The sequence below is a fragment of the Callospermophilus lateralis genome, chromosome 12, assembly GCF_048772815.1.
Source record: "Callospermophilus lateralis isolate mCalLat2 chromosome 12, mCalLat2.hap1, whole genome shotgun sequence".
Classification (NCBI taxonomy): domain Eukaryota; kingdom Metazoa; phylum Chordata; class Mammalia; order Rodentia; family Sciuridae; genus Callospermophilus; species Callospermophilus lateralis.
The window spans coordinates 70,265,661-70,280,019 of NC_135316.1; the positions used below are offsets into that span (position 1 = coordinate 70,265,661).

General features: G+C 43.2%; 1 protein-coding gene across 2 annotated transcripts; it reads left to right on the forward strand.

Moving 5' to 3' along the window:
* Positions 1 to 486: 486 nt before the first annotated feature.
* Cby2 (chibby family member 2) lies at positions 487 to 14,112 on the forward strand. 2 transcript variants are annotated; one of them, XM_076872559.1, is made up of 3 exons: positions 487 to 561; positions 890 to 970; positions 12,913 to 14,112. In XM_076872559.1, the coding sequence occupies exons 1-3, from the start codon at positions 487 to 489 to the stop codon at positions 14,110 to 14,112; spliced, it is 1,356 nt and encodes a 451-aa protein (XP_076728674.1). The 2 variants fall into 2 exon arrangements, with proteins under 2 accessions (XP_076728674.1, XP_076728675.1); XM_076872560.1 differs by lacking the exon at positions 890 to 970.
* The last annotated feature ends 247 nt before the right edge of the window (positions 14,113 to 14,359 follow it).

Genomic DNA, 14,359 nt, shown 5'->3' on the forward strand with positions numbered 1-14,359 from the left:
AACCCCTGATTTATAGCTGATCAGTTGGAAGTACAGGTGAATTAGACCTGTGATTGACACCTGAAGGGAAGGCAGTCTTATGGGACTGAGCTCCTGACTTCTGGGATCTGACACTAACCCTGGGAGCTAACGTCAGAATGGAATTGAATTGTAGGACACCCAGTTGGTGTCAAAAAACAGCTCAGACTGTATTTCCTCCCTGAGTCTTGGCAGAGTTTGGTTTGTGTTTGTTTCTTCCTTCTTAAGTGATCCAACTGCAGGTAGAAAGAAGTTACAAGTCTCCACCTAGCCTGGCAGTGAGGATGTGCATGGCAACCAGGATGACCAAACAAGGCCAAGTGTTTGGGCAATTATGTGTCACGCTGACCCTAACTAGCCATGTGATCACAGCCAGCGCAAACTCTTCTTGTTTATCAGATGCATCATTCTTGCCTAGAGTGCTCAGAGAAAAACCATGAACCCTGAAAAACACCATATTGTTTTGTGATGTCACCTCTGGAATGTTCTGAGTGTTTTGGTGACCAGCTTCTGCATAGGACCTATACCTGGCACCTTACATTGGTATGACTTTTTACTTGAGATAGAAATAATAGTCTTAGGCAAGGGAGTAGGTATAGCCATCTCTGAAGCCATCTGTGAAGCCATCTCTGCTTCAAAGACTTTCAAAAGGCTTTTACATCAACTATAATCCCTGTCTTAATTTCTGTTCAGACATCAACAAAGCATCTAATCAGATAGATCCATATCTCCAGACTCAGATTTTCATAATTTACATAATACACAAGAAGGGAATAGATGAACAGAAAAGTCATTATATATTTCGGGTGAGCAGTTGAGGCCCAGAGTTGGGTTGGGAAGTGGACACCTTCTTGTTTTCTCTTTTCCACAGCACTCAAGGCCAAACTTTACAAGGAAAAAAGACACCAGATATGAGAGCCTAGAAACCCCAACCAATGTGGTTCTGCCTCAGGTATGGATAATCACAGGAGGATGTAGCCCATCGGTTTTAGGCTTTTTAATAACCCTCCTCTTTAGAGATTCTAGCAAGATGTTGTAGAATAAGCAGAGAAATTAGGCCACTGGATTCCAGTTGTGATAGACCCCCTCCCCTCCGGCTGTGGGCCTTGGGGATGCCACATGGGCTTGGGATCCTTGAATGTGGAGGCTGGGTAGATGAGCCACCCGAAAGTCCTAACCTTTCAAGTTTCCATCATACTCAGAAATAACCCAACCTTCTCAAATGAGATCCTTTGCTACAGGCTGTTGTGTAACTACCCTGGATTTCCGAGGTGAATTAAAACTTGAACTTGACATCAAATGTGTAAGAATGAGTCCATGAGAAGAAAACCCAGTACACATACTAAGGGATGCAGAGTCATTTAGCGTTATGGAGATAATTAAGCCCTGTAATGTGCCAAAGACAGAGCGTAAGAGGGATGGGCATGTTCTGTTGTTGTTTTTGTTTTGTTTTGTGTGTGTGTGTGTGTGTGTGTGTGTGTGTGTTTTGAGGCCAACAAATTGTTGGAGTCCTGGCTGTCTTGAGATTCTCAAGTCTCCTCCCGCAAGCAGCTGTCTCCTTGGTGTGGTCCTTGGGGTTGGATTGTTTCTACTGCTGCTATGTCATAAAGGGGTTGGCCTTGCTTTCTCCAGAGTCACCTAAGGCCCCATTGGAAGACCATGGCCATGCAACCAGAAGGGTTGAAATGTAGGATGGAGGAATCCAATGCAGAGGTAACTATCTGAAAGGTTTGTCCAGGGACACTCAAGGAGGACAGTCACCCGTGGGCATTCTGTGTTTACAATTAGAACCACCCCGGCAAATATGTTCAATGGGAGGCAAATATACAGGACAGGAAGACATCCTGGATGTTTGTTGTCACATCATCCTTATGGCTTTGTATGGAAGGGCCACTTTTCTGTTTCAGCTCATGAAGTGTAGCCCTCATATTAGATGATTTCTCCTGATCTTTTGACAAGATGATTATTTCTGCTTGAAACACGCATTGAGCTCTGTTGGCCACTGCTTCCTCCCTGAGGGTGGGTGTTGACCTTTGGTTCCTTCATAGTCCACATAAACCAATCTTTGCTCTGCTAAAGGACAGGCAGAGAATGTCAACCTGGGCGTAGGGATAAGAAGAGAATTTGATCATGTGATAGAGATGGGAAGTGGAAATCTTGTTTTCTCTTTTCCACAGCACTCAGGCCAAATTTTACAAGAAAAAAAGACACCAGATATGAGAGCCTAGAAACCCTAACCAATGTGGTTCTGCCTCAGGTATGGATAATCACAGAATTATCCATTTCTCCCATTTCTCTCCCTGGGAGATTTCTAGCTCCCAGGGAGAGAAATAGCTCTGTAGTCAAAGAGGAAAAAAAAAATCCTCTAAGAAGGCTGGAGCTTTTTCTGGGGTGGCCCACTTTCTGTATTGCCAAACCTGGTGCAGTTGATGGGGTCTTAGAGGGCAGAGGGCCACGGGATGAGGGGATATCTGCTGTCTGGGTGTGCGCACCCCACACGAACAGATGTGGCCTCAGGCTTACTTGCCAGGATGCTCTGACTGGGTCTCTGGGGGAGGGGAGTGATATCTCTATACAGATGATCTGAACCAAACAACTCCCAGGGCTGTGAAGAGGGACTGAAATTCTTGCTATACCTCTATCAATGAGATGGCATGCAGCTTAAGGGAAAAGGGTAAATCTGAGAAACCAGGAGAGGAAGGAATATTGACTGAGCACCGATGACATTGTGTGTCAGGGCCAGGGCCCTGCCGGTGAGTGGTAGAGATTTTACAGATATGGAAACTGGGAAGCCCAACGGGGATGGCAGAGCTGGAATAGGAGCATCCTTTCTTCTCTGTCACCTGGCTGGGCCAGGTTGTGTCTGAGATTGGTAATTCCTCTCTAGTTTTTAAGAGCAAGTGTCTCCCCTCTCCCAATCTTTTTAAAAAAACTTCTTTCCTCTTGATTTTTAAAAATTAATTTTTAAAATTTATATATGACAGTGGAATGCATCACAATTCTTATTACTCATACAGAGGACAATTTTTCACATCTCTGGTTGTATACAAAGTATATTCACACCAATTCATGTCTTTATACATGTACTTTGGATAATAATGTCCATTACATTCCACCATCATTTCTAACCCCATGCCCCCTCCCTTTCCCTCCCACCCCTCTGCCCTATCTAGAGTTCATCTATTCCTCCCACACTCCCCTCCCTACCTCACTATGAGTCAGCCTCCTTATATCAGAGAAAACATTAGGCATTTGGTTTTATGGGATTAGCTAACTTCACTTAGCATTATCTTCTCTAACTCCCTCCATTTACCTGCAAATGCCATGATTACATTCTCTTGTATTGCTGAGTAATATCCCATTGTGTATATATGCCACATTTTTAAAATCCATTCATCTATTGAAGAGCAGGTAGGTTGGCTCCACAGTTTCGCTATTGTGAATTGTGCTGCTAAAAACATTGATGTGGTTGTGTGCCTGTAGTATGATCTGTGTCTAATAGAATAAAAAGTAGACCCTAATCTCCATCATGTGGGATTAGGCCCCAACTTCCTTAATAAGATTCCTTTGGTATAAGAATTAAAATCAAGAATCCATAAATGGGATGGACTCAAACTAAAAAGTTTCTTCTCAGCAAAAGAAACAATCTTCAAGGTAAGTAGAGAGCCTACATCTTGGGAGCAAAGTTTTACCCCTCATACATCAGATAGAGCACTAATCTCTAGGGTATATAAAGAACTCAAAAGCCAAGCACCAAAAAAACCAAATAACCCAATCAATAAATGGGCCAAGATCCCCTCCCCCAATCTTTTTTTTTTTTTAATATTTTTTTTTTAAGAAAGAGTGAGAGAGAGAGAGAGAGAGAGAATTTTTTAATATTTATTTTTTTTGTTTTCGGCGAACACAACATCTTTGTATGTGGTGCTGAGGATCGAACCCGGGCCGCACGCATGGCAGGTGTGCGCGCTACCGCTTGAGCCACATCCCCAGCTCCCCCTCCCCCAATCTTAACAGCTAATTCCAAGCTCCCGGTGTGTATCTGCCCTGTGCAGTTTTGAGACCAAGTCCATGGGTTTGGGGAGGGAAGGGCAACAGCGGCTCTGCCTCCAAGAAGCAGCTCTGGTAGTAGCTCCAGTCCTGCTGGGCATCTGGGTTTCTCAATCAGACTGTAAATGCATATGACTCAGGATTTGTTATCACCCTTAGGTCTTTTCAGGTCTTATTGATTTCCCATTTTTCTTCCTCACATTAAATATTTGTGTTTTCTGATCTATTTCCCTCCAGCACATTCACTTGCAAGTCATGAGTGTTATTTCCTGCCCAAGCGAACTGATCTCCTGGTTCCTCTTGCACATAATGATGTGGTGCTCACAGGCACTCTGGCTTCCCCAGTGAGCACTGGCTAGAGATTTCATTAAGTGCTGTTTACTCCTAGATCATTAATGAAGGGTCTCTAACCAGGCCAGAATGAGATCTGATGGCACCTTCCAGGACCCCCTGCTTCTCTCCTGGCTGTCTTTTCTCTCCATTTTTTGGGGGCTTGTTCTTCAGAAGTGACGGGATCCTGCTGACAGTACCAGTATCTCTGCCAATATGAATAACTTTTCAGGGAAAGATTTCAGGACAGTCTGTGTTAAATGATTAGTGAAAACCACCATGTATAATCTCTTCTTTATTCTCTTTTTTTGCTATAAGTGTTGTAATTCTATCAAAATCAATCACATTGACCTGGTGAACTATACTTTTACCTGTTAGAGTTTATTAAAACAAATATTGACTTTATCAAAGTACTTGGAGAGGTAAATTATTTTTTTTAAAATGATAATGAGACTCAGTCAGCTATGTCATCTCATTTGCAAATTGGTAGCATGTTTGGCATTATTTCATTTCAGGATCTGAGGACCTTTCCACTCTATAAGCTTTAAAAGTATCCAGGATGACTAAATGTTCTCTGCTAGTAACCTTCAGTAATGGAGGTAAAATAGATGTTGAAAAACTTGGTCAATAGACTAGGATTTTTCCTTGAGTGTTGGGACATCTCTTTGGGGTTGTGGTAGGAGTAGAGAGAACTTCAATATATGTATCAGTCCATTTTCTGTTGCCAAAACAAAATACCTGAGATCGAGTAATTTATAAAGAATAGAGGTTTATTAAGCTCATAGTTCTGGAAGCTTAAAAGACCAAAAGCCAGTGAGGATCTTTTTGCTGCCTCCTAACATGGCAGAGGGCATCATATGGCAAGACAGAGCAAACCAGTCACAGAGAGCTCACCTTCATAAAAAGTCACTCCTGCTATAACCCATTAATCCATGAATGAATTAATCCACTCATGACCCAATCACTTCCCCAAAGTCCCACCTCTCAAAAATGATTAGCCCATGATTTGGGGGTTTAAGTTTTCAACACATGAAATTTAGGAGACACATTCAAACCCTAGCAGTCCATGTCAGCTAAGCCTGGCTAATCACCACACAGTCCCATCCCCCAAGTAATTCCACCCTGGAAGATCCCACTCACAGAGTCCTGTTCCTTAGAAATCCTGTAGCATCAATAGGAGACTCTGTTCCTCTTGGCTCCCTTTACCCTTTGTCCCTCTCCTTTCCTTGACCTGCTCTTTTCTATACTCTCACTCTCCCTGAGGATAGTGATCTGACCAAGGCATATAGTCCTTGGGGATTTCAAGCATTTCCCTTCTAGGATCACTCCCATTTAAAAGGAGTTGCCAGGAAGGGCGGCCAAACCTACACTGAGAAAGAATTCTTAAACCCAGGTGGGATTTCAGACATCTACATGGGCACAGATATGGGATCATCAGCATTAAGAGATTATTTGGTCACAGCCACTTTGATGCTGAGAACAGGATTTGGGTTGCTTTTCCAACACCTGATGGAAAGGTGTAATAAGTTGTCCCTCTCCTGTAGCCATTTAATGTCTTATTCTTCCATGAAGGAGGCAACCCTTTTCTTCCCCATCTACTGGGTCTCTATCCCTGTGTGAGAGAATTTCCCAGAGACCAGGAAAGAGCCGATCCTTTCCTTCATGGGTAACTTGGACCATATGGCCATAGGCTCTGCCTCTCATCCTTCTCGGGGTGTTTGAGGGATTTTATTTGGGCACAGACCTCTTCTCAGGGCCTGACTTATCAGGGCAGATTAGCTCAACCCAATGACCACTGACACTGGTCGAGAAAACCTACTGAAAGGAACTGGCTGCAAACACAGATCGAGGAGGCCTGGGGTTCATACCTGCATGTGTTTGCTTAGCTCAGAGGCTCACATTGTGGAAAAGGCTCTTGCAGAAAAATATACTCAGCATTTGCAACAGTGGCTCAGGCCAGGAGATGTTAAATCTTACCAGTAGAGCTGACTGTGTGTTTGGTCTTTGTGACATCTTGCCTGCCCCTTGTCCTCTTACAACCCAGGAAGTAGACACAGCTATGTTTAGGCTTATTTTTGGAGGTGACACTCGGAGCAGCTAAGATATTTTCTTAAGAGTACTCAACAATGGGAATTGGAGCTCAAAGATATTGGGAATTTGGGGATTGGACTGTGATTGGATTACAGGTTCATGATGATGAAATGGATAAGCGTGCTGTGGGCAGAGGCAGTTTCCTTCAAGGGAAGCACACAGAGGGACCTGGGAGTTTGTGGAATTCACAAGGTAGCAAACTCCACTGTTGGAGATTTTACATCATGCAATCACATCCCTGCACTAGGATTGTTTTAAAGTTTTAAAATACGAATTGAGGGTTGAGGTTATGTGAGGTGTACTGGGTTTGATTCTCAGCACAACATAAAAATTAAGTAAGTAAGTAAGGTTCCTAACAACTAAAAATAAATTTTAAAAAAATATGAATTGAAATGGGGATATAGCCTTTATCAAATACACTTCATTAGCGCTGCCATAGGGTAGCTCCCAGGCTTATGAGAACCTTTTCAGGGTATTCCAAGGAATTTTTAGGAGTATAGAACTCTTTTCAGATCCTTTGTTGTTTTTCCAAAACAAAAGAAATGGCCACTTTTGGAGGCTCAAAAATAACAGAATATGAACAGTTTCATAGAATTTAGTCTAATATCTCCTCCCACTTTTCAGTGCAATTCAGGTCAATTCATTCATCAGCAGGGACACATTAAGCCTCCACTGTATGCCAAATATATAGTTTTAATTCCCAGGACTAGGAATGCCTTAAATAAATAAATAAATAAATAAAGGACAGGTTACTGTCTTTAGAGAATTGCAATTTATTTATAGAAATAAATGGGGGGACAGGATGTATGAAAACTATTGGAATGATAACAACACATGCAAAATAAAATACCTAGCCATTATGAAATGCTAGAATGGGCATGGATTTTGAAGTGAAATGTACTAATGTTAAGTCCTGGCTCCACCCCCTTGTTAGCTATGGGATGCTAGGTAGAAACATCTCAGATCTTTGGGTAAGATACTGCATATGAATAAAGAAAGCCATTAGTATATTGTTAGACATATAATAGTCACTCAGTGTTATTTCCTTTAGCTTGTTGTGTGCAACCTTTCTCTAAGGAAATGTTAAGCAACTCCTTGTGAATGTAACAACTATTCTTTACAAAGAAAATATATTCTTTCTTTTTATTTTTGAATTCTACAAAAAATTCTCTGAAATAAGTAGGTTGGGATAGACAGCGGTATGAGTTGTTGACAGCGGCAATGTTAGTGAATGGCATCTCCTAGAGTCAGGCACTGTATAACCTGCAAAAATACATGGGGTGTGTTAGTCCCCTCATTTTCTAGACATGGAAAGTGAGGCACAGAAGTTAGATGACTTTGTCAGGGTTATGTACTCAGACAGTGCAGAGCCAAGAGTCTCTTCAGGTGTTATTATGTCCTAACTTGCTGCTTACATTAACGCTTGCTGCACTTTAACCTCTAATTTTCACCAAGAAATAACTGATGCTATTCACTGATTTTTCAAATTGACTGGAAGTTTCTTGAGATCAACACCTGTGAGCTGGGAACACAGTAGATACCTACTTTAATGTTAATCAACAATGTGGAGAAGAGTTGATGAAATAGCATTCTAAGTGGGAGTATGATTAAGGTGAGGAATTTTCAAAAGGCCAAGAAAGAGCTCCTCTTGGAGGAAGAATTCCAGCTAGTTCTGATTGGAATTGGAGAAAAAACACAGGAAAGAATGAATTTGCTTTGACTCAATGTTTCTCCAAAGTTTAATCCTGAATTCTGTCATATCTGAACAGACTTGCAATGTTTTTCCTTAAAGTTTCTCATTTTCAGAAAAAGAAATGATGCTATTTTATTTTAGTGCCTCTTAATAATATCCATAGAATTCTGAATTTGTTAAAATAAGCTTATTTTTCTTCTAATACCCATTCAAATAAATGCACGCCTGATAAAGTTTTAGAGGTATTTAAGGGTTCTAAGAAGTCAAGCCATGAGGCACACTGGATTTGACCACTAACTGGGTCCCTAGGGGATAGGAGGAAAGATTGTAAGGCTCATTTTTAAGGGAAGGATTTGGTTCTCTGATGAGAAAGTAAAGGAGACCTATTTAGCCTGTCGGTCTTCTAGATTAGGTGTTGTGGGTATGGGACAAGGAAGGCATCAGGTCTGCTTGGGAAAAGCTGGCCATTGAAGGGCAAGGACAAGATGTCAACAAGGATGCTGGGGCCCAGTTGTGCCAATCAGCAAATATGGCTCCAGTAGACCAGAGAAAGTGAGACCAAAGTTAGAGGTTGTGTTTCCAATCCCTCATCATGTAGCAGTGCAAAACAAGGCTGCAGTGTAAGAGAATATGACCGAGGTCAGTTTATGGTGTGCATAAGGACAAGGGTCAAATACCCAGGTTGTCCAGAGCTGGGATTTGCCACACGTTAATATTCTATTGAGAATATTTCTATTGAGGGGCCAGTTGGAAAGTCCTTGAGTACCTAGTTCAATATGTGCCTAAGGAACAAAAGAAGCTCAGTGACATGATTGAAAGGCCAGCATGGATATAAACAGGAACAGACATAAAGCCTGTTCACTAATCAGCATCCTCTTTGGATGCTCCGTTGGATCAAGAAGAGCATCTCTGATTGAAACAAAGCAACTCTTAAAGAGAAATTATGAGACAATTAGGGAAATTTGAACATCAACTTAGTATTTGATGATATTAAGGGAACATTGCTAAATTTTAAAGGGATGATAATGATGTGGTTCTGTGAAATGATGCACATTGATGCATTTATGAATAAAAACATGATTTCTGTTTGCATTAAAATAATCATGTGGTGGGGGATGGTTGTGGAACAAGTGTGGCCTTGATTTGATTGCTGGTGAAGCAGGGTAAGGAGTAAGTGGAAATTTATTTGATCATTCTTTCTCCTTTCATATATGAGGAAAACCATCTTGATTCTCAAGTTACTGGAAGTCCTTTGGTAAATCCATGATAATTTCCCAAGTGTGTGCTTTACACATGTAAGTTCTGGGAACCAGAAGTGGGTTTGTGTCTAATCCAGTGTAGGTAGGGCTGGTTACAAACTTCTCTGAGTTTCAGTCTATCTGTAAAATGGGAATGCAGGTTGAATATACCTTATGTATAATACATGGAAACAAATGTTTCAGATTTTGGATTTTGTAAAATTTTGGAATATTTGCATATATACAATAAGATATCTTGGGAGTGGAACCCACGTCTAAACACAAAATTTATTTATGTTTCACATATATTTTATACACATGTCCTGAAGATCATTTTATACAATATTTTTAGTGGGCCCATATTTTGAATGCAACTTTTATTGCATGAGATCAGGTGTGGAATTTTCCACTTGTGGCATCATGTCAGGGTTCAAGAAGTTTTGAATTTTGAATTTTTGGATTAGAAGTGCTCAACCTGTTATAATATTTTATGTGCCAGTGTTGTGAGGATGAAATGAATTTTGTATGGAGAATGCTCACCCCATGACCTTGGGTCTCGATATTTGTTTCCTACTTCCTTTTCCCTCTCATAACTGGGATAGGCACTAAACTACATCTTCTCATGGTCATATCTTCAGGAGTTAGATCTTGCTGAGATGGAGCCTTGCATGCGTTCTGGTGCAAGAATAGAGAGGTATTTCCTTACTTGGCCTTGGCTAGTCACCCCAGAAATCTGGAATTCAGGGGCCTTAAACTTTTATTGGAAAATAGTCTGGACTATTTACAGTGAGGTCCATTCTGATCACAGACTCAGCCACAGGAGTCCCTGTGCTTTCCTAATTGAGAAATGTGAAAACCATGGAGGCTAAATTTATTGAAATGAAATAAGGTTCTGCTTAAAGAATGCCCTTGCACCTTTGCTACCTGGAAGATTGAGCTTACTTTTACTAAGTTAATGACATGAACTTATTGCAAAGTTAATGGTATAGAACTGTGTCTTCTATTTATCTAGCTTTTTGCATCTTAAAGAATTCTAACTAACTTTATATGCTGTGTAAATTGCCTGCCTCTCTCTCTCTCTCTCTCTCTCTCCACACACACACACACACACACACACACACACACTGCAGATAATTTTTTTTCTACCTTCTGTCTCTGTAAAATTGTGAAAATCACCCAAGAAATGAGGAGTTGATAATATCTGGAAAGCATTTTTATGTACTTGAATGAAATGCTTTGGATGGCTTTAGAAGTAACTATCGTGATCTTATATTTATTTAATTCATTGCTGCCATGGTTGTCTCTTCTCCACTGTGTATTACACCTGTTCACGTCTTTCTGAATACATCTCACAATTCTTGCACTATTAAAATCTGCTTTTCTCAATGATAATAATATCTTATATTTCTAAGGCACTTGGTAATTTAAAGAACATTTTTGTCTCTGTTATTTGCTTAGTTCATAACAGTGGTGCTGTGAACTAAGCAGGGTACATATTATTATCTGCATTTTACAGATATATTTCATTGACTTTTTTTTAATAGTATAGGGGATTGAACCCAGGGGCTCACATATACCTGACAAGTACTCAGCCCATCATTGATTTTCCTTGTTAATATTTTTTTTAGTTGTAGATGGACCAATATCTTTGTTTTTTATTTATTTTTCTGTGGTGTTAAGGATCAAACCCAGTGCCTCACACGTGTGAGGCAAGCACTCTACCACTGAGCCACAACCCCAGCCTCCATCATTGACTTTCAATGTTGGAAGGTGCCTCTAGGATCATGGAGGTTGATTCGCTATATTTTACTGGTGAAAAATCCAAGTCTCAGAGAATGTGAGACAACCTCCAGCTTCGAACTGCTCACCAGTGACAGAACCTGAACCAGGTCTTGGCCCCTCTCTCTTTAACCTTGCTCTCTTAGAGGTGTCCTAACCACGTCATCCAGAATCATGTAAGGGAGCTGGTTAGAAATGGAGATTTCTGGCCCCCACTTCAATATGCTGAATTAGATTCCCAAATGGAAGGCTCAGAAATCTGCATTTAAAACTCATTCAGATTATGCTTGGAACTGCAAAAGCCATTAAACTTTGCAGATCCGGGTCCTCTTTTTATGCTGTAGTTTTGAGGTTCATGGCCACCACCATGAGAGCCTCTTTATAAATTCCTTAGTGCTCTTTGTTGTCTTCATTCCTACAGGTTGAACTTTCAGCACTCAGTGATCTGTCTGGGATGGTGCTCGTCTCTCCAAAATGAGCAGCCTGCACTGTGTTGAGCCCTGCACTGTGTTGAGGGCTGAGGTGGATATTTAAGGGGCAGTGGTCAGGACAGACTCCAAGATGCTAAGAGAGGAGGATGAACCTGAGTGGTCCAGAGGAGAAGGGAGGGGGGGTGATCAACATCACCCCATCTTAAACACAGTGATTTGGATAGCTATCAGGGTGATTCATGCTATCCCTCTGCTCATGCCAATCGCAGGCACACACCTGTAGCTGGTGTAGCTTTAGAACAATATTTGTTCTTTTAGGGTGACAGAAATGTGACAGAGTTCATGCTCAGTGATTTTGTGCATGATCTTTTTTAAGCCTTCAAATATCTCTGAATCAAGGAGGTACCATTATGTCCCACTTTGAAACTGTCGCTCAAATTACTTGATTAAATTCTTGTGACTGATAAGTGGTAAGTCCAGGACTGTAAATATTTGGTTGCTTCTAAAATTGATACTTTAGCCTCCACCATATACATCTGAATCACATTAACCTCTAATTAATATGGATTTTATATTTGTACACTTGCCTATTCACCAAGATTTGCTTGTAACCCCAGAATCAATACTTACAGCACTTCTATGGCCATGGGACATACAGAGTAGTACATGTGGACTGTAGCAGAGACTCTAAAGTTTAACTCTCATACTGGAACATAGTGCTCTTTTTGCAATTCAGTGCCATGATCTTGAAACTTTGTTGCTTTTAGTTGGGGACTCACTGTAGGCAATGGCTCCTATTAGGTATAGTGCTGAAGGTACTATCTATTGTCCCTAATCACAAGAAGCCTTTGATGGAGAAAACAAGCGTTTGTTAAGTCTTGTTCCAGCATGAATGACAGTGCAGTTAATGATGTGCTCCATCTTAACGAATCAATCAAACATATTAATTAAGACATCTTTAAACAGAAACACACATAAAACAAGGTTATGTATTGATCAGTTGTAACCGGAGGCTCACAGGAACCTAGTCCTGCACTTCCCCTGGGGACAATGGTTCAGAATTTATCAATTCAAGGTTGGAGATGACTTTATACAGCAAAACTACCAAGAATAACAAGGGTTGGCTCTATTTCCTTGTGAGGACCCCAGGAGACAAAAAATGTCCCCAGTGACCAGGAGCCTATTAGACTTGCAGGGTTTATTGGGGGGTGTCCTGGGCCTGTCCACTAGCTCTGGGTGTGTCCGTCCCTCCATTGACACTGGACTTTCCTGTTCTCTCCCACAGAGGGGCACTGCTGAGCCCTTCCTAAGGCTCCACAGCCTGTACTCCACCCCTCGCTGTTCGCGGCAGGCCCAGGCTGCGGCCCTGCCCCGGCTGGGCCGCCGGGTGGTCAGCCAGCACTCCTACCCGCTCAACCGCTTCTCCTCCGTGCCTTTCGAACCCATGGAGCGCCCCACCTCCCAGGCCGACCTGGAGCTGGATTACAACCCGCCGCGGGTGCAGCTCAGTGACGAGATGTTCGTGTTCCAGGACGGAAGGTGGGTGAACGAGAACTGTCGCCTCCAGTCCCCTTACTTCTCTCCTTCCTCCTCCTTCCACCACAAGCTGCACCACAAGAGGCTGGCCAAGGAGTACCTGCTGCAGGAGGAGAACCGGGCCCTGCGGGAGGAGAACAAGGCCCTGCGGGAGGAGAACAAAGGCCTCCGCAAGGAGAACAAGATCCTGCAGGTCTTCTGCGAGGAGCACAAGGCCGCCCTGGGCCGCGAGGAGAGCCGCGCCTCCTCCCCACCGCTGCACAAGGACAACGCGTCGCTGGAGGCGGTCAAGAAGGACAACCCGACCCTGCCGCCGCAGTGCAGCAAGGAGAACAGCACGCTGCAGCTCCTCCGGGAGGAGAACCGAGCCCTGCAGCAGCTGCTGGAGCAGAGGCAGGCCTACTGGAGCCAGGCCGAGGACAAGAGCACCTCTGTGGAGGACAGCAAGCCAGTGCCCTCTGCCCACCAGGAGCCGCACGGGCCTGGACTGCTGCCCGACCAGAGCCCGGGCCTTTCCTCTCCCTTTGAAGAGCCCAAAGGCCCCTCGAGCCCGCAAGAGGACTCCAAGACGCTGCGGGCCTTGAGGGAGATGGTCAGCAACCTGTCGGGGCCTTCCAGGGAGGACGAGGGCAAGACGGTCACAAGCCTGGTGGGTGGAGAGCAGCCCCTGCAGCTGATGAGAGAGATGAGCCAGGCGCTGCAGGCCCTGCGCGAGGAGAATCGGCTCTTGCAGGAGGAGAACCGGGCCCTGCACGTGCTCCGCGAGGAGCATCGCGTCTTCCAGGAGGAGAACAAGGCCCTGTGGGAGAACAACAAGCTGAAGCTGCAGCAGAGGCTGGTCATCGACACGGTGACAGAGGTCACCGCCCGCATGGAGATGCTCATCGAGGAGCTCTATGCCTTCATGCCGTCCAAGAGCAAGGACCTCAAGAAGCCCAGCAGGGTCTGAGGCCTTAGCAGTGGACCAGGGACACGAAGTTCAGGCACAGAACACCACACCGGGCCAAAGAAAAGCCCCCTCTTTCCCTCGTTGTCCTTGCCTTTGCCCACCAGTGTGTGCCTGCTGCAGAGAGGCATTAAGGGACCTCCTAAACTCAGAGAAGAAATAAAGGCCTAGGAGGCTGGGATTAGCCAACACCAGCATGCCACTTTGGCTTCTTTTCCTTTTGCAAAAAAAGTAGAATTGTTTAGAGCAA

Bases quoted from the DNA above. Each gene is read 5' to 3' on its own strand.
- Cby2 (XM_076872559.1), top strand. From the start codon at position 487: ATGTCACCTCTGGAATGTTCTGAGTGTTTTGGTGACCAGCTTCTGCAT. The intron at 562-889 runs GTATGACTTTTT...TCTTTTCCACAG, and splicing joins ATACCTGGCACCTTACATTG to CACTCAAGGCCAAACTTTAC. The intron at 971-12,912 runs GTATGGATAATC...TCTCTCCCACAG, and splicing joins CCAATGTGGTTCTGCCTCAG to AGGGGCACTGCTGAGCCCTT.